General features: G+C 38.2%; 1 protein-coding gene and 2 pseudogenes across 1 annotated transcript; 1 reads left to right on the top strand and 2 right to left on the bottom strand.

Annotated features, from left to right (window-relative positions):
* The first annotated feature begins 4358 nt into the window (after positions 1–4358).
* On the top strand, positions 4359–9532 carry LOC148297743 (uncharacterized). The gene is made up of 4 exons (XM_088248082.1): positions 4359–5344; positions 6557–7913; positions 7971–8455; positions 9043–9532. Exons 1-4 carry the CDS (start codon positions 4359–4361, stop codon positions 9530–9532), a joined length of 3318 nt encoding a protein of 1105 aa, XP_088104208.1.
* A 3586-nt stretch (positions 9533–13118) lies between these two features.
* Positions 13119–14310, bottom strand: LOC148297742 (disease resistance protein RPH8A-like; annotated as a pseudogene).
* A 1509-nt stretch (positions 14311–15819) lies between these two features.
* On the bottom strand, positions 15820–19995 carry LOC148297741 (putative disease resistance protein At1g50180 pseudogene; annotated as a pseudogene).

Here is a 19995-nt window from a genome sequence, read left to right as displayed (position 1 = left end):
AATAATATGGGAAGCGTAGCTTTATCTCTAAGCTTTCCAGGGATATATTACACGTCACTTAGAAAAATTGAGAAGGTCTTCAAATGTTCAATCTCCCGTAGCAGCACAGTTTTGACGGGAATGCAGTTTTGACTGTCTTGACTTGCAGTTCTGGACCCAATTGGCTTCATAGAAAATTATGAAAATTTGACACAATGATCTTCAATGTCTTAGCTTTCTTCTCCAACTGGCCTTGCGCTAAAACTCCTCCGAAAAGTTTATTTTCCTTCAAGAACCTTATAATAACGCAGAAAAGTAAAGTAATAAGACTCTTTTTAATAAACTTTCCCTACAAAAACCAAATATAAAGAGTCTAAAAATATAAGAAATAAGGCACTTATCACCTGCCATAACATATCGGAATATCTTACTTCAAAAGATGCTTATGAACGTCTTAAACATAGTTTTATGCATTATTTGTTGATTTGTCCTTCTAATTTTATTCGTATAAATAATAAATAAAAACCAAAGGGATTTATGCCCTCAAAATAGTTTAGTATCATTGGTTCCACTCAAAACAAGCGAGCAAAATCATCAGTCATTTACCCTGCATTTGTGACAATTTTTTTAATACAAAATAAAAAGAGTCACTCTAAAGGGGTTTCGGGCTATTTCTTAGGCATAGTTTAAATTATTGTTTGATTAAAAAAAATATAAAATATAAAGAAACTGTTGGGTTCATTTTTACACATAATTTATCATGTTATTCACCCATTATTTTGAGTTAGTTCTTGACATTTTATAGTTTTTTACTTTCTTTTTGTGTTTTCATAGATTTTAACTTGGTTAGAATGAAAATGAGCTAAAAGTGCATTATTGGTTATAAATTCTGTTTTTGTTCATTTTCGTAGGTCAACTACTTGGCCTTGGATCAGCATGCTCCGGTGCTTGAATGAGGTGAAGATCTTCATGAAACTTGTTCCAATGGATGTTAACTACAACATATCCAAATTTGAGCTCAATTGGACAAGTATAGCCCATCCAACCGATCTTACATGTTACAACAGCTCTGGAAATTTGTCTTGGGCCAGTTTTACCTCCATAATGTTATGTTGATTCTTCTTGTTACCATACCATTTGGTAACAAGAAATTACTTTGATTGAGTGTAATTTCTGAGACAAAGAGCATCTTTGTGAAGACAAAAACTCATCATGGCAAGGAAACAAGGAGGAAACAAAGTCAAAAGTACCATGATGAAAGGAGGAGAGAGATGAGAGCATAGAGAAGGCATCTTCCTTTAGGCAATTGACTTGGGCAGATTGTAAGAAGGAGGAATGTATCATTCATTCAGAATTTGGCAGAGATTTTGAGAGCTAGAGAGAGCTAGAAGGAGGAGAGCAAGGAGCAACCAAGGAGGGGGGAGAATGGCATAACAATTGGAGAGAACCTTGGGGAGCCTTGAGGCAAGGATCCAAGGGGTTGAAGATGCAATTCTCTTTCCCCTCTTTGTTCTTAGTTTCTTTCATTTTATTTGTTTATTGTATTTTCTTAGTTTCAATGTAACTTCTTAATTTTCTAGGGCTTTGGTTGAAGCCCTAAACATGATTACTCCATTATTTTGATGCTTTGAGTTTATGAAATTTTAGATGTTGTTGATGGATTCCTTTCACTAATTGAATCCTATGATATGTGTTGCTTCCTTTGATTGATCACCTTAGGTTGTATGCATGTAGCTAAAGTTGAGAAGTTGTGTAAGATACCCAAGAACATAATTTCTAATTAGCAACAAATGATAGAACTTGTAGGAAAAGTGAACATCATGTGAATTGGTTTCTTGACAACAATTGATGAATTCCTCTTCACTAAAATAATCTATCCTTGATGTATGTTTTTCCTTGGTTGGCCATCTTTGAAAGCATGCTTCTTGAGATTGTTGGGATTATGTGTATCTTCATATTGTCCTAAGCAATAAATGGATGAAGTAAGAATCATCCATGTGAATTGGTTTCTTGAATACCTAATGTAAACATCATGCTTTAGGGTTTTTGTGATGTTCATATTCTCTTTGAACTTAATGGGTTTTTCTTGTAATTGAATCGAAGTACGAACCATACCTAGATTTGGTTATAGGGAAGGCACAAGTATTGTAGCACGAACCCTGCACTCTATGTATATTAGAGAGAATCAATGCGTCTTGAGCCACTAATCCCGGTCTTGATTGCGAACATCTTCATCAATATGTTTAGAGTTCATCACTTGAGTATTCATGAACATTGGTAGAATTGTTTAGGGTGGATTCCGAAACCCTAGTGTTTGTTACATTTTACTTTCACATTTTGATTTTCATTCTTGTCATTCTTGTTAAATTTAAAGTACATTTACTTTCATGCATTAGAATTAGGTCACTTAAATCAACTCAAACCCCCCCCCCCCCCCCCCAAATTTTTGTGTGTTTGTGTTGTTGGAAACGTTATGTGTTTTCTTCTTTGAATTTTGTTTATTTCCATAACTGTTTTTGACTTTTGGTCCACGATGTGTTCTTTGTTTTTCTGTTCTGAATCCAACCGTATATAGAACTTGAAATTTGGACAAACGGTTGGAAAGTTATAGGTCAAAAACTGGATAGAGGTCGAAGTTGAAAATCAGATAAACGAATCTGTCCAAATGGTGATAAAAGGGTGATAGAAAGTGCTGTTTGTGTTTTTCTTTGGTTTCTTGTTTTGTTTCTTTTCTTTTACCTTTCTTTACTCATTTTTAGTTTCCAATTTGTATTGTGCTTTTGCATTGTGTTAAATAAGTGTTCTTTACGTACTCAAATTAGAACTTGTAGGAAGCCAATAGTTCTTCGTTGGATCGACCCCATACTTACATAATCTATACCTCAATAGATTCGTGCACTTGCGGGTATTTTTAATTGGTTGTTTGCACATTTATTTGTGTCAATTATGAATACAACAGAAACGCCAGTTGGAGAATTAATATTCTAACATATTCTATTATTTTTTGGCTTATTTTTTACTGTAGTGCCCCCTGAAACTATGGTCAAATCCTACATTGCCGAAAGTCAAACTGGCCCATATTACCCCTTTGACCAAGGTTTGGTGTTCCACTTTGCCCTCTTTGACCAAGCTATGGCTATTGGCTAAGAACTAATTAAAAAAAAGAAAGATTCACTATTATATCCAATACAGGGGCCCAAATTATAAAAATACCCTATATGAAATGGACCTTGGAAACACACCCAAAACCCATTTACAACATAACAAAGAGGTTTTTAACTTCTTATAAATTACAAAACTATCATCAATTTCTTAAAACAAGCCCAAACCCCAAAACCTCATAAAAAACATAAAATACTCAATAGGGTATCAATGTAATTTAACAATCAAACTTAAATTCAATAGGGCCAGCTGTCATTTTTTGGGTTTGTTTATAGAAATTCAATGGTGTAGGGTTTATCTATAATATTAGTGCTATGAATGGGTATATCACTAAATATCTCTAAAAGTAATCAGTATAGCTACCAGCCATGCTATGGCTATTTGCTAAAAATTGATGATGGTCAAAATAATCCTCAGCCAAACAACTATGGCTATGAGGAAGATAGTGATTATGATGAAGATGATCATGAGCCAAACTATGGCCTGTTAAAGTATCAACCCCAGCTCAGCCCATTTTGAGGAGAAATCTCTACAATGTTCTAGAAGCAAGTATAAACAACAAGGAAATAAAGCCTAGAGAAGATAATCAACACTTGAGCTAGATAAGTATAGAAAAATCTGGAAAAGTGAAGGAAGTTCCACCGACCTAGTAACTAGTATTGTAATAGAATAATATAGTTGATTCTAGAAAGATACATAAACTATGTCGGCTAGGAGTCATGGAAGGCTAAGCAAGTTGGCAGCCAAGTTGATGCATGGAGAATTGTCTAGAAGATAAAAGAAGGCGGTGGAATGGAGAGCAAAGTCGGCAACACATAACTATAAATAGGCATCAAGCCATGCTTTGGAATCAAGAAGTGAAGAAGTGTGTCAACAAGAAGAGTGTGAATAAGTAGAGTGAGCTAGAGAGTTAGTAGTTCTTGTGAGAAGTGTAAGTGAAGAGAGAAAGAGTCCTTGTAAGAATTTGTCTTTCCTTTGAGAGTTGTCTTGTTGTAATATTTTGTGAGTCTAATACAAGTAAATTGTTTACTTGTTTTGTCTCCAACAAGTCTCTACATTAGAGTTGTGTACTCTAAATTTGCTCAACAATTGGTATCAGAGCGGGACGGTCAGTGACTGATTCTGCGGGAGCTTCTTTGAGTCGTGAAGAGTTTGTCTCTACAAGTTTGCATATTTAGTTCAAGCTTGTTCGGTACTGCCGGAATTCTGCCGAAACGATGGGTGATCTTCACGTAGTTGGAGGAATCACGAAGCTCAACAACAAAAATTACAACACGTGGGCGACATGCATGGAGTCTTATCTGCAAGGTCAAGATCTTTGGGATGTCGTCGGGGGCAACGATGTTGCACAACCACGAGAAGACAATAGCGACGCTTTGCGTAAGTGGAAGATCAAAGCAGGTAAAGCCATGTTTGCCCTGAAGACAACAATTGAAGAAGAAATGTTGGAGCACATAAGGAAAGCCAAAACACCAAAGGAAGCATGGGACACCTTTGCAACACTCTTTTCAAAAAGGAATGACACAAGACTACAGCTTCTTGAGAACGAGCTGCTATCCGTTGCACAACACGACATGACGATTGCTCAGTACTTCCACAAGGTAAAGTCCATATGCCGTGAAATTTCTGATTTAGATCCTACTGCTGCTATTGTGGAATCTAGGATAAAAAGGATAATTATCCATGGTCTGAGACCCGAATACCGAGGCTTCGTTGCCGCTGTACAAGGGTGGCCTACTCAACCATCACTTGTTGAGTTTGAAAATTTGCTTGCCGATCAAGAAGCTATGGCTAAGCAAATGGGAGGGGTCTCGTTAAAAGGTGAGGAGGAAGCACTCTACACCAACAAAAGTAAAGGCAACTTCAAGCAGCACTTTGGTAATGGATCTAAAAGAGATGGTGACAAGGCGAAAAGTCATCAAGGAGAAGGAAGTTCTCGGCCAGGGGGAGCTTCAAAGTTTCAAGGCAACCGTGGTCAATCCAAGAATACTAAAAGATTCGAAGGTAAATGCTACAACTGCGGAAAGAAGGGCCACATGGCGAAAGATTGTTGGTCCAACAAAAGGCCCGCTGAGAGTAATACTGCTACTTCCAACTCAAAGGAGAAAAGTGAGGATGTTTGGGACGCGGAAGCATCTCTTGCTATAGAGGAAGAGGAGATAGCTCTCACTGTGACGTCACCTGAAAGGATTGACTACAAGAATGATTGGATTATCGACTCAGGCTGCTCAAATCACATGACAGGTGATAAGGAGAAGCTGCAGAACCTGACTGAGTACAAAGGCAATCGTGTGGTGGTGACTGCCAACAACTCAAGGTTACCGATAACCCACATCGGTAAGACAATAGTAGCACCACGATACAATTCTAACCAGGTGCCACTTCAAGATGTCTACCATGTTCCAGGCATGAAGAAGAATCTGCTTTCAGTAGCACAACTGACATCATCAGGCCACTATGTCCTATTCAGTCCAAGAGATGTGAAGGTGTATCGAGACCTCAAGATCTCAGGGATGCCGACAATGGAGGGACGACGACTAGAGTCAGTCTACGTAATGTCAGCAGAGTCTGCATATGTAGACAAGACAAGAAAGAACGAGACAGCATATTTATGGCACATGAGATTGGGCCACGTTAGCTATCACAAGCTAAGCGTGATGATGAAGAAGTCAATGCTCAAGGGTCTGCCTCAGCTTGATGTGAGAACAGATACGGTCTGTGCAGGATGTCAATATGGTAAAGCGCATCAACTACCATATAAGGAATCCAAGTTCAAAGCAAAAGCACCGCTAGAGTTAATCCATTCTGATGTGTTCGGTCCTGTTAAGCAACCATCAATTAGCGGGATGCGATACATGGTGACGTTCATTGATGACTTCTCCAGGTATGTGTGGGTTTTCTTTATGAAAGAAAAATCCGACACATTTTCAAAGTTTAAAGAGTTTAGAGAGATAGTTGAAGGAGAAGTGGGAAAGAAGATTATTTGTCTACGCACAGATAATGGAGGAGAATATACCTCGAATGAATTCTGCCAGTATCTACGAGAGACTCGCATACGTCATCAGTTCACATGTGCCAACACGCCACAACAGAATGGAGTAGCAGAGAGAAAGAACCGGCATCTTGCAGAGATATGTCGAAGCATGCTGCATGCCAAGAATGTGCCTGGAAGGTTTTGGGCTGAAGCCATGAGAACTGCAGCCCATGTGATCAACAAACTTCCTCAACCAAGGTTAGAATTTATTTCACCATTTGAGAAACTGTGGGATATGAAACCTACAGTCAGTTACTTTCGAGTATTCGGTTGTGTGTGCTACGTATTTGTTCCAAGTCATCTACGTAGCAAGTTTGACAAGAAGGCAATCAGATGTATCTTTGTGGGATACGACAACCAGAGAAAAGGGTGGAAGTGTTGTGACCCTACAAATGGAAGGTGCTACACATCACGAGATGTGGTGTTCGATGAAGCATCATCTTGGTGGTCCCCAGAAAAGGAGGTGTTACCAGACTCGAGAGAAATTGAAGATAAGCTGCAACAGAAGTTGGGGGAGCAAATTGTTCCAATCCGACCGAGTCCAAATGAGCATGAAGATTCGCTTGACGGTGACGATGACGAGCAAGAGGTTACTCAGAATCCTTGGCAAACTAGTGTACATCAACAAGCACTAGAAGAAGTTAGACCCAGTGAATTAGAAATACCGACTCCACAGTCACAACCCAGAAGGTCAACAAGAGTACGGAAGCAAAATCCCAAATACGCTAACGCAGCCATAGCAGAAGACATAGTTGAACCTGAAACATTTGAAGAAGCATCACAGAGTTCCGAATGGGTTAAAGCTATGAGAGAAGAAATCACTGCGCTAGAGCAAAATCAGACTTGGGATCTGGTGCCAAAGCTAAGAGATGTGAAACCCATATCCTGCAAATGGGTGTATAAGATAAAGCGTCGTCCTGATGGGTCGATCGAGAGGTACAAGGCTCGGTTGGTGGCTCGAGGTTTCTCTCAGCAATACGGACTAGATTATGATGAAAAGTTTAGTCCAGTGGCAAAGCTTGTGACCGTACGAGTCCTACTTGCACTTGCGGCCAACAAAGATTGGAACTTGTACCAGATGGATGTGAAGAATGCGTTTTTGCATGGGGAGTTAGATCGGGAAATCTACATGACTCAACCAATGGGATTTGAGAACGAAGTCCATCCCGAGTATGTGTGCAAGCTGAAAAAGGCACTTTATGGATTGAAGCAAGCACCAAGAGCATGGTACGGTAAGATTGCAGAATTTCTCTCTCGAAGTGGTTATTCAGTGACCCATGCAGATTCCAGTTTATTCGTCAAAGCTAATGGAGGAAAATTAGCTATCGTGCTGGTATACGTGGATGATCTAATCATCACTGGTGATGATGAGGAAGAAATTCACCGGACGAAGGAGAATTTGTCAGTTCGTTTTCAGATGAAAGAACTGGGACAACTCAAGTACTTTCTTGGGCTAGAGGTCGATCGCACACAAGAAGGAATATTTCTGTGTCAACAGAAATATGCAAAAGATTTGTTGCAAAAGTTCGGGATGCTTGAATGCAAGCCAATCTCAACGCCAATGGAGCCCAATGTCAAGCTGTGCGCATATGAAGGCAAAGACTTGGAAGACACAACGATGTATCGACAATTGGTGGGTAGTCTAATCTACTTGACATTGACTCGGCCTGACATTTCGTATGCAGTTGGTGTGATGAGTCGATACATGCAAAATCCAAAGAAGTCTCATTTGGACGCAGTACGATGAATACTGAGGTATGTGAAAAGTACAATTGACTATGGTCTGTTGTACAAGAAAGGTGAAGATTGCAAGCTAGTTGGTTATTGTGATGCTGACTATGCGGGAGATCATGATACTCGTCGATCAACTACCGGGTACGTGTTTAAGCTTGGTTCAGGAACAATTTCTTGGTGCAGTAAGAGACAGCCGACGGTATCTTTGTCAACCACGGAAGCTGAGTACAGGGCAGCAGCAATGGCAGCTCAAGAGATCACGTGGCTGACACAGCTGATGAATGATCTACATCAACTGGTAGATTATTCAGTGCCGTTATACTGTGACAATCAATCAGCAGTTCGTTTGGCGGAAAATCCAGTCTTTCATGCAAGAACCAAACATGTGGAGATACACTACCATTTTATTAGAGAGAAGGTTCTGCAAGAAGAGATAGAGATGAGACATATCAATACAGATGATCAAGTTGCGGACTTGTTCACAAAAGGTCTGAGTACCAGCAAGTTGGAAAGATTTCGTCATCAGCTCAATGTGATGCGAAGGATGTGAGCTGGTGTTGAGGGGGAGTGTTAAAGTATCAACCCCAGCTCAGCCCATTTTGAGGAGAAATCTCTACAATGTTCTAGAAGCAAGTATAAACAACAAGGAAATAAAGCCTAGAGAAGATAATCAACACTTGAGCTAGATAAGTATAGAAAAATCTGGAAAAGTGAAGGAAGTTCCACCGACCTAGTAACTAGTATTGTAATAGAATAATATAGTTGATTCTAGAAAGATACATAAACTATGTCGGCTAGGAGTCATGGAAGGCTAAGCAAGTTGGCAGCCAAGTTGATGCATGGAGAATTGTCTAGAAGATAAAAGAAGGCGGTGGAATGGAGAGCAAAGTCGGCAACACATAACTATAAATAGGCATCAAGCCATGCTTTGGAATCAAGAAGTGAAGAAGTGTGTCAACAAGAAGAGTGTGAATAAGTAGAGTGAGCTAGAGAGTTAGTAGTTCTTGTGAGAAGTGTAAGTGAAGAGAGAAAGAGTCCTTGTAAGAATTTGTCTTTCCTTTGAGAGTTGTCTTGTTGTAATATTTTGTGAGTCTAATACAAGTAAATTGTTTACTTGTTTTGTCTCCAACAAGTCTCTACATTAGAGTTGTGTACTCTAAATTTGCTCAACATGGCCTTGATCAAAATAATCCTCAGCCAAACAACTATGGCTATGAGGAAGATAGTGATTATGATGAAGATGATCATGAGCCAAACTATGGCCTTGATCAAAATAATCCTCAGCCAAACGATTATGGCAATGAGGAAGAAACTGAAAATCATCAAAATACTCATGAGCCAACTAACTATGGCTACGAGGAAGATAATGATGGCTATGAGGAAGATAATGATTATGATGAGGATAATCATGAGCCAAACTATGGCTTTGATTGTCAAAACTCTGTTAATGGATATGTGGAACCACTTAAGGGTTCTAATTCATTTGACAATGAAGTGGTTCAGCCAAGTCATGGCTATGCAGCAAATACAGGAACTAACAAGCTGCTAGCTAATCAAGAGGTTGATGCTCATGTTGTTTTTACTCAAGCTAGTAAGCTCTACAAGAACCCGCACCTACATTAACCTTCATGGAAAAAATACTAATCCGAATCATGGAGAAGATGGATAGCAATGCAATGGCAATCCAAAATCTACTAGGGGATCGCAATCCCACGGTTGTTTCCCCAAACCAAGGCAGTAGCAGTCCGAAGGGAATCGGTGCTACACCACAGCCACTTGAAATGTCTTTGAAAAGTGGAGTTTTGTTGCAAGGCCAAACTAGTTGCCAAAACAAGAGTTCACAGTCTCCTGCTACACAATCCAGCAGTCCGAATCAGAGGCTGAACAACCAAAGTGTTCAGCCAATTAATGGCAATAATAACATTGTTGTCATCAGACAAGGATCAATGACAGAAGCTCGTGAGTGCAGCCAAGAGGATATATTGGAAGAAGCCATCACCACTTCATTACCCATTGATCAATCAAAATATGAAGTGGCCCCTTTTGTCTCAAATCAACCATCAATTCCTACAAAGAATTAATCTGGAAAAGGTGGAGCATGAAGACATCCAAATAGCTTTTTGTGAAGACCAAGACGAGGTCCTAACAGAAAATTGCATGTCCGAAGTGATATATGAGCCACCAACTCTTCCAATCAATGAGAAAACATAAAATATGGAAGAGCTGGAGAAAGAAAACCTGCAAATTGTTCTTTATAAGGACCAAAACATGGTCCAATTAGAGAGTTCCATGATTGACATGGTTGTAGGCGACAAAGCCAGCTTGCCAAAATCATCAATGGCAAGTCAGAACTTGAGGCCATGATTGGCCAGACAACCATGCTTGGGGGGTTTGAATATCCATTTTTTTTTTAGAGCCAAGCAACAAGAAAACTCCAACAATTATGATATCACATGCTTTCATGTTCTTCAAAAGCATGAAATTCATGGTGAAAATTCAAAAGCATCAAGGCTTGGAGTAAAACATGGTTGGGTACCCCCTATGGTGCAAGGTTTGATCAATTTATTTTACCTTTTAATTTTCTGATTTTTATTTATTTATTTCCATTTCTCCAGTTTTTCGTGTTTTCTGAAAACATAGAGTTGCATTTTGCGTACAAACAGGGGAGAGGAGTAAGTAGAAAGTGGTCTGGCTTGTATCCCCTGATGCATCATCTTTTCATTTGGAGGCTTTCGTTTTGGTTTTGAATGAATTTGCTTTAATTTCCTTCTCACTCATCCCTCATCTTCAGTAAGATCTCTCTCTCCAACTCTTTCATATTCATTCAAGAAATTCAATATTAACAAGAACTGTTCGTATTATCATTCTTTTCCTATGTATAAATGTATTGGTTTGATTGCATTTCAAATTGTTAACCTTTTTTGATTGAATCGTGTGATAATTATGTGTGGAAAGTATTGATTAACCCAAGTTAAATCCTTGTTAATTGAAACCTTTTTGAATTGCTTACCATTTATGGCCCTTCAAATAATTCCATTTCTTCTTGTAAACGTGATTTGTGCCTGGCATTAAATCTCCCTTGTGCAATATATATATATTGTCAATTTGTTTCCATCTATGATTCAGCAGGTTCTTTTTTGTTTCTGGTTTTGTTTGTTTTTCTTGTTCAGGTTCAGGTATCACCAGGAAGACACTTAAACACTTTTTCCCAAGCTAGTTTGATTAAAACCCAATTGGCCTTGTCCCGTTCTTTGATTTGATCTTCCTAGAGCCTCTGCCTATATCTTAACCCTGCCTCGCCTGGCCTTTCTGGCACACGGGATTGTTAGTTATAGCTCCCAGGAGATTTTCCAAGGCAGCAGATTCTTATTTGAGTTTTTGAAGTCAGTTCTAGCTCTGCCTACCAATGCACAGTTCAAGGTAAATTATAATCATATTTCTTGTGTTTTGGAAACTTAGTTCTTAATTGGTTTTCTTGTTTGGGGTACTTGTAATTGCAGGACATTGCATGATTTTTTGTTTGGGAGGAGCCTGGCTATAACCAATTTCTTATATTTCTCCCTCATCAACCTGTTCGGGTTTTTAATTCCTCAGTTCCTTCCGATGGCGTTTGAGAGGTACTTCAGGGAGAGGGAAGAAGCTCATGCCAAGATGGCAGCGGACAAGCACTCTGCAGCAGCAAATAAATCAGAACCAGTTGCAGATAAGAAAGCTGATTGATTTTTCGGTTTTCTTGCACCCCCCCTCGAGGTCATGGTTCACTTGCTGAGGTATATTTAACTAAAGAAAAGCAAAGGTAGTTGCTCATTTTCAAGTTCAAATTTGTATTGTAGTCGACCAAGGACCAATAGAATTTGCCGAAGACTTGCAGGCTGCTAGCCAAACCATAACTATAAAAATACCAACAGGGGACTTAAGGATTTAAACTCTTACGGGGACATAAGAGCTTGATAACCAATATCAGAGACTCGAATTCGGTATCCATCCAAGATCTCAACAGAGGACCTTCATCTCTCTTTTTATAACACAGACCTCACCCAGCTTCATACGGATACAGATACAGAGAGAAACAAAAGCATCCATGTTATAGTACCTCAAAGAAGGCCCAAAATATTCATATGAATATAAACAAGATCAAAATTGAGTACGAAGATAAATACTTACTTTATTGAGGGCACAATTATATACTACTAACTTTCACTTTAATTGATCATCGGATATGGTTTTTGTTGATGTAGAAAAGTGGTTCGGCACTTTTGGGCTCAACTTAGTGATATCTAAGCCTTCGGAATGCGCTGGGCCTCGGTAGAGTGTGCCATCTGCAATATGAGAAACGCTCGGTAAGACCTAGGGCACCGGTGTGGTACCGGCCGAAGGCTCTCCGATGCTTAACTAAGTACGGGTTTAGTAAATAATATGGATAGAGTGATAACATTGTATGCCGAATGATCCAGTTACCTCAATTTTGGGACATGTCCCCCTTTTATAAGCCTTGGGAGGTGTGCATGTTGTGTAGATTTTCGATGTGGGACTATAGACATTAATTGTGGAAGCTCCACGTGTCCAAAGAGTGTTTGTTGTTTGAGCTAGGTTCGGCAGTCCGGGGGTGCCAAGGGCTACCTAACCGATCCTGTCTGTAGTCAATGTGTCGCTTTCCCATTGGTCCTCTGATTGTGGTATAAACAGTTTTCAAAACATCTGTTAACTTCTCCGACATATTCATATATCATTGGACACAAAACAATACATTACGTTCAAGTTATGATTGACAACTCATGATACTTATGTGACACTGCCTAATCAAAGAGCATGCCTCATCGATCATCACAGCTATGTGGCCTATGATAAATGGATCTTCTCCTCTCCTTCAGAAAATTTCATATTCTCTGCATTATTGAATTTAGGAATATGGGAGACATACTATGAATATCTTTCAAACATATAACAAGTAACAACACTGAATTGAATAAGTTGGTTTGGTTTTTGACTTGAGGGGAAGGCAGGTCAGAGTAGAAGCAGGAAAATAAAGTAAAAAAGAGCAAGCAAAACAAATAACTACCAACTGCAACACAACAATAGAAAAGAAGACAATAAACAAATATATGAAAAGTTGAGTAAAGATGCCAAATGAAGAACACATTTACACAACAAATGAATTAACCTCGGCTACCACATTTGGAAACTAAGAAGTACCTATTCCTTCGCGTGGTCATATACATACAACCGAAGGCACATGTTGGATTTTATGGAATTCATCTCCTCCTACCTGAACCCTACTACGAAATAGGCTATGCATCCCTCCGAATCTTAATTCCCGGAGGGCAGTAATGTATCTTAGCCCGTCTGGAACTGTCTCCAAGGCATAGCTCCTTCTTCCACCTTCAAGTCCCTTATTCTGTTCAAGTACACAAGGGAGAGCGATTCAAGTTGACGAAAGCCATCTTTGGAGAAAACCAGTGTGAATATCCCATTCTCGAAAGTTCCGTTCCTTGGGCAAAGAGTTTTTAGATTGGGCACCTTCTCTAGCATGGCCATCTGGTTGTTGTCAATATAACACATACTCAGTGTTAACTTAGCAAGGTTTGGAAAGTGTTGAAGGTTCGGTAGCCTCCAGATTTCCCCTTCCAACATCAGCTTGTATACTTGACGACAACTTAATACTATTTTATATCATTATCAATAATAGTCACAAATAGAGATTGAATTCCATCAAGTGTGCTGCTCATAGATTTCAAGGTTTCCTCCAAATTTTTCCAGTGGCTTGTCACTTGTATGACCAGTTTTCTAAGACTGGTTAACTCAGCAAACTCGTTCAAGACATCACATCTGCATCCAAAATAGTACAGTGTCTGCAAATCATGAAGACTAGACAGTCAAAGTTTTTTACCACAATCTAAAGGAAGTTACAAATGTCTCAGTCGTCTCATCTTTTAAACCACATATGGAAATTGAATCATATAACATGATGAAGTGCGTAAATCCATAGTTTGCATGCATATCAAATTACCTATGGACGATGGGAACCGTTCTACATCAGAACCCCTTAGACTTAAAAATCTTAAGTGGACCATTTTCCCAATGGCATTTGGCAATTTCACTGATGTAGCCATATCCTCAAGCTTCAAAACTCTGAGTAGTGTGAATTGCCGAAATAGTCGTGATACTAACTCTTTATCGTTTTGAGCACAACATCCAAAGTATAACAAAGACCTAAGGTGGCTTTCTCTTTCAAATCTTGATGGAAAAAATTCCTCAACAGTCTCATCCACATAGATGCCAAGTCTTCGAACATTACTTGTTACTGTTGCCTTAGTTACCGTGGAAAAAGGAAGACGATCCTTTATATGCGACAAATTGACAATTTGGAAAAAGCTCTCCTCTTTTGACTGCAACAAGCACATGTCTCGCATGAGATCATGAAGACGACAAGATTTAATCTTTCTAACAAAACCTTAGTTTTCAATTTCAACCATGCACCTTTCCACCAATTCAGTTAAGTAACTAAAAGCTATTTCTTCCATCGTTTCGACAAAATCTTGTCTTTGTTGCTCCATCGATATAAAACCTTCTACCACCCACAGTTGAGTCAACACATTCGTTGGTATCTCATAATCTTCAGAAAACTGACCCAAATTAGAAAACATGGTTTTAAATAATATGGCAAACAATAACCATGATGTACCCATGCTTCTGATGAGCACATAATTATTACATTTGTTATCCCTAAATTTAAATTGTTAGTGCTTTAGTTAATTTTGTTTAAAGTCTTTTTATTCTTCTTTTTAGGTGGAGCTTCCAAACAATTAAATGCAATTGGAAGTTGTTAGTAAACAAATAAATGAATGAAGAAGTGGTGATGGCATTGATATAAATAAAACAAAAGCATTGAAGTGTGGCAGCCAAACAAATGAGGATGAAGATTTGGAGGGTGCTGCTAGCACTAGAGTGAAATAAACAAAGAAAGTGGAGTCATCAACACAAGTAATGGAAGCATTTGATGGCAATTGACGGGTGAAACACTTGGTAGTAGCAAGGTGGAATAATAGTTTAATCAAAGCAAGTTGCAACATGAGCAATTCTCATTCTCTATAAATAGAGTGTTGCCGTAGAAGGAAAACACACCAAGCTCACAATCTTCTCTTGAGCTCTCTCTCCTTCCTCCAATTCTTCTAGTTCTAAATTTCTGTTTTAGTTTTATTTTATGGGGAACTAACTCCCTAGCTAAGGCTAGGGGGAAAGCTTTTAATATAAGTGTGTAATTTTTATTAGTTTGATCCAAACTTAAGCTTTAATGTGAATTTGTAGTTTTTGTTCAAATGGAATTTGTAGTTTTCTTTTTAATTAATTGATGAATGTTTGATAATCTATTTCATGGGTTCAATAATGTTTTTCCCATTGTGTAGTAAAAACTTTCATGCTTTTAAAAGAGAAGAGAATTACTAAAGATTAATAGAATTTTGATGAAGATTATTTTTTGATAGTTTGTTGCCAATGGTACAAGTTATGCTTAGAATACTTCTAAAGGAAATTAAAAAGGGCTTTAATTATTTTGAACAACTACAAAGGAAAATATTTTGTGGATCAAATTATTAAGAGTTGCATGCTTATGTTAAAAGTGGAACCCCAATGCCTTAGTGTTTTAATCAATTAAATTTTCTCTAAATCAAATCTTGCATAAATCAACCTCTCAATCACACTTGTTCTTTTTCATCTCTGTTATTTTCTTTACACTGCTCTCTGTGGATACGACACTCGGACTTCCGAGCTACACTGCTATACGACACCTCCCTTGGGTTTTGCAAAGTGGTGCGAACAGCCTCCTTGTCGTGGCCTTTGCCACTTTTTAGGTATGTATAAATACTCTTAAGTATGATCTCCCACTCATCAATAATGTCATTTCTAGCAAGTAGTCATGCCAACACAGTGACAGCTAATAGCAAGCCAGCACAATATTGAAGCATCTTCTTTCCTATATCTTTCATATTTGTGGAAAATTTGGATGCTGAAAAATAATCAAACACCAAATTTATTGTCATTTGTTTAAAATCATAAATGTTATTTGTTTGAATGATTTTTACACTACAATGTAACTTTTTTGTTTTACTAAACGTATGCTAGATATATCAGCAACAACAACAGAAAAACACTTATGCTGGATAATTAAGAAAAACTAATATAATGACAATTATTGCACCAAGTTTAATACAGAAAAACTACTTTGAGATGGGCTCAACGGACAAGTTCGAGATTCATTTTGCATTTTCTAAACATGCAATTTATTGTGAATATGATAAATAAACATGTTGGTACCAAATTACAAAATTAAAATTAAAATCAGGCAGTTTATATTTCAATTTGGTGGCGTTAATTTGTTTCCAAAGTGAAAATGGCTATAGTTAAGAAAATATAAAGTTCTTACAAAAAAGTATCCCTGAGAAGAATTCCATATGTTATGTGATTTGTTAGATAATCATATAACATCAATCGTTCCCTAAAAAACAAAATGTCGGTCATGCTTGGAAAATACTAAGGTCCGAAATGCAGGTCAAATGGAGTATGAAAGTTTCTATTGTGTTCAATTGACACATATGAAACTAAAGCAAAGACAAAAGATTTGGATGAGACAATACCTATTCCATCTCTTCCAGAGATTGCTATCTTCTCAAAAAGTGTCCAGCTTTCATCGTCATTCAGTGGCCGAGGATGGTGGATGAAACCATTTCTATCTAAATGTAAAGCTACCTCTTTGTTGCGAGTGGTGAGTAATACTATGCTTCCTGATTCCTCACACAATGGAAAAGCATGTTTCAGTGACTCCCATGCCTCAATGGTCCAAATGTCATCCACAACTATCAAACATCTACTCTCTTGTAGTATAATATAAATTCATTTTGCTATTTCATCATCCCCTAGTTTTGCAATTTCTGTGTTTTTTTATCATTGTCAGCAGAAAGAAGTTTAATTAGAATTCCTTCCCAAACAGACCTCACTTGATATTGTTGAGCTATACATACCCAAATAAAAGAGCCAAAATGTTTTCTAACATCCATATGATGATATATTGTTTTGCAAGAGTCGTCTTGCCCAAACCACCCATACCCCATATAGAAACAACTCCGTGGCTGAATTCTTCCTTCACCAAATGCATGACCAATTCTTCTACACTATCCTCTAACTCAACAACATCCCTTTCAATAATATGAGAATAGATGCGTCTTAGTTGTTGCTGCCTCTCTTACAAAGAAGTGGCACCTCCGATTTCCCTAATATTATAACTCTGCAAGCTTGACCTTAAAGTAGAGAGATGGGCAGTAATCATCTGAATTTCCGACCCAATGTTGTGAAGATCGATTCCTTCTTTCACCACACAAACAAATCTTCTCCGAAAATTCTTAACCCCTCTTTGACGCTTGTTAGACACTTTCAAGAAAAAAAATTCTACCACATCCTCCAAATTGATCGGTTCATAATTGTATATCATTTTGTACCCTTCTAGCTTATGATTTGGTTATATTTTTGAGTTAAACTTGTACTTTTAATCCTTTTTGTGTTTATCTTTCAGCTTTAGGGAACAATGATGGCTTTGGATAGGAAATGATGCAATCCATGCATGTTAAAGCCTGATTTGGATAAAGGGAAGAAGAGCTTAAAGACAAACTCATTTTGGCTACAGCCCCCTGCCAGTCCAGTTCCGTAGGTCATATTGCAAGCTTTGTTTCAGCAACCTACATAGCTCGAATGAGGCCACATTCTTCATGAAAGTTGTTCCAATGGGTGTGTACTATAACATACCCAAAATTCGGCCCCATTGGATAAATATGGAGTCTGTTACCTAGCAAACACAGAACCATGCTCAGGATGGATCTTATCAGCGCGGAAAATGAGTTAGCAATTTGTTTCGGCCTTAACTTCTTCCTCCGACCTTGGATTGGCCCAAATAACATATGGCTGGAAAGAAGACATTCTGAACTTTAATTTCGAGTGCTTAAAGTCCTAATTTGATTAAGAGAAGCCCAAGTTGTAAGCCCTTGAAGTTGCTGGTCATGCTGACCTCAGCATGTGCTGGTTGGATGCTTGGTCATGGTGAGCTAGGTATGAGCTATCATTTCTGGTTGGAAGCTTGGTCATGGTGACATGAAGATGAGCTAGGGCTGCTGGTGGGATCTATTGGTGAAGTGCATCAACCAATTCAAGATTTTCTAATACAAGTGCATCACCCAATTTAGATTTTCTAATACAAGTGCATCAACCATTTCAGATTTTATAAAACAAGTGTTGTATGCATTAGCCATATTGAATTTAGATTTTCACTTCCCCTAGGCCTATAAATAGGGAAGTTCTCTAAGCTTGTAAACACACCCCAAGGGGGGGAGCTCTCAAACACTTCTCTAGAGCTCCCTTCCCTTCTCTCCCTCAAATTCTCTTAGTTTCTCTTTCTAGTTTTCAATTGTTGTAATGAAATCTTTTGTGTTGAAATTTTCCTTAAGTTTTTCTTAGTTCCACTTTACTTTTCATTATGTAAATTCTTTTCTTTAGTCTCAAGTTTGATTAGTTTCCAAGTTTCAATTATGGTTCATGTTCTTATTCATTATGCTTATAAGTTAATATGCTAGTTTGAATGATTGATCACCATTAAGGCTTGCATGTTAGCTATCTTGGTTTGAATTAAGAGTATACACCATGCTTTAATTCGAATTGAACTATGAATAGGAAGAGTATGTATGGACATTCGACAACAGGGATTAGATACATGCTTGGTTGTTTAAATTGTTCTTCTATGCTTAATGGGTTCCTAATGCTTAATTTTAGGTTAGACAACAAATGATCAAATTAGGGAATTAGGAACACAAGGTTATGACCACACACCATGGCTTAATCATACTTTAGCTAGAACCAATCCATTAATCTAATTGAACTTGGGAACTTATCTACTTGAGTTAGTTATTTTCTTTCTTCCTTGTTTTATTTATTTCCTTTCTTTTTTATTTCTGTTTTGTGTAGGAGAAATGAATTGGATCATTCAATCACCAATCCTCGTGGGATCGACCTCGCACTTACATACGCTATACTACCGAACGGCTCGTGCACTTGCGAGTATCACAAGTTGAGGATGCAACTGAATCCATTTTGGTGCAGCTGTATCTACACAACACAAATCATATGCAGTGTCTCTTACTTTTGCGACCACAACACGCACTATTGCATCCTCTCGTCGCCTTATATCTGCATCGTTTAGAAAACCCTGGATTAACTGCAACTCAGTTTGTACAGACTCAATTTGATTGCCGAATATGTACAAGAACTTCGCTTCTTAGATGACGAAGCGCCAGACCCTTTGAACCACAAAGGAAACTACTGACTCAGCCATAGTCTCCTCGATCGAGCAGCACAAGCTATGGGAAACAATACCCCACCCACGGTCATTATGTATACAAAAATAAGCACAAGAACAAATAGCTCAACTAATATATCATATTCTCAGTAAACAAAAGCTTAATTGTTTGCTGTCTCAGTAAACAAACACCACATACAATCACAAATTCGCACCAATAAACTCTAAGAAAATCGATATTGTTGAGCTATACATACCCAAACAAAAGAGCCAAAATGTTTTCTAACATCCGTATGATGATATATTGTTTTGTAAGAGTCGTGTTGCCCAAACCACCCATACCCCATATAGAAAAAACTCGGTGGTTGAATTCTTCCTTCACCAAATGCATGACCAATTCTTCCACACTATCCTATAACCCAACAACATCCCGTTCTACAATATGAGAATAGGTGCGTCTTAGTTGTTGCTGCCTCTCGTACAAAGAAGTGGCACCTCCGATTTCCCTAATATTATAGCTCTGCAAGCTTGATCTTGAAGTAGAGAGATGGGCAGTAATCATCTAAATTTCCGACCCAATGTTGTGAAGATCGATTCCTTCTTTCACCACACAAACAAATCTTCTCAGAAAATTCTTAACCCCTCTTTGACGCTTGTTAGACACTTTCAAAAAAAAAAAAAATTCTACAACATCCTCCAAATCATATGCAGTGTCTCTTACTTTTGCGACCACAACAAGCACTGTTGCATCCTC

This window comes from Prunus avium, chromosome 1 (assembly GCF_965620075.1).
Source record: "Prunus avium chromosome 1, drPruAviu1.hap1.1, whole genome shotgun sequence".
In the NCBI taxonomy this organism is placed as follows: domain Eukaryota; kingdom Viridiplantae; phylum Streptophyta; class Magnoliopsida; order Rosales; family Rosaceae; genus Prunus; species Prunus avium.
The sequence above is the reverse complement of the archived record's forward strand: the minus strand, read 5'-3'. Positions and strand labels throughout refer to the sequence as shown.

What these genes read in the sequence shown, in the direction of transcription:
- LOC148297743 (XM_088248082.1), top strand. Translation starts at nt 4,359, where the DNA reads ATGGGTGATCTTCACGTAGTTGGAGGAATCACGAAGCTCAACAACAAA. An exon ending in GAAAGGATTGACTACAAGAA is followed by an intron (nt 5,345 to 6,556) that starts TGATTGGATTAT and finishes GTGGAAGTGTTG; the next exon opens with TGACCCTACAAATGGAAGGT. An exon ending in CTCAATGTGATGCGAAGGAT is followed by an intron (nt 8,456 to 9,042) that starts GTGAGCTGGTGT and finishes GTCTCCAACAAG; the next exon opens with TCTCTACATTAGAGTTGTGT.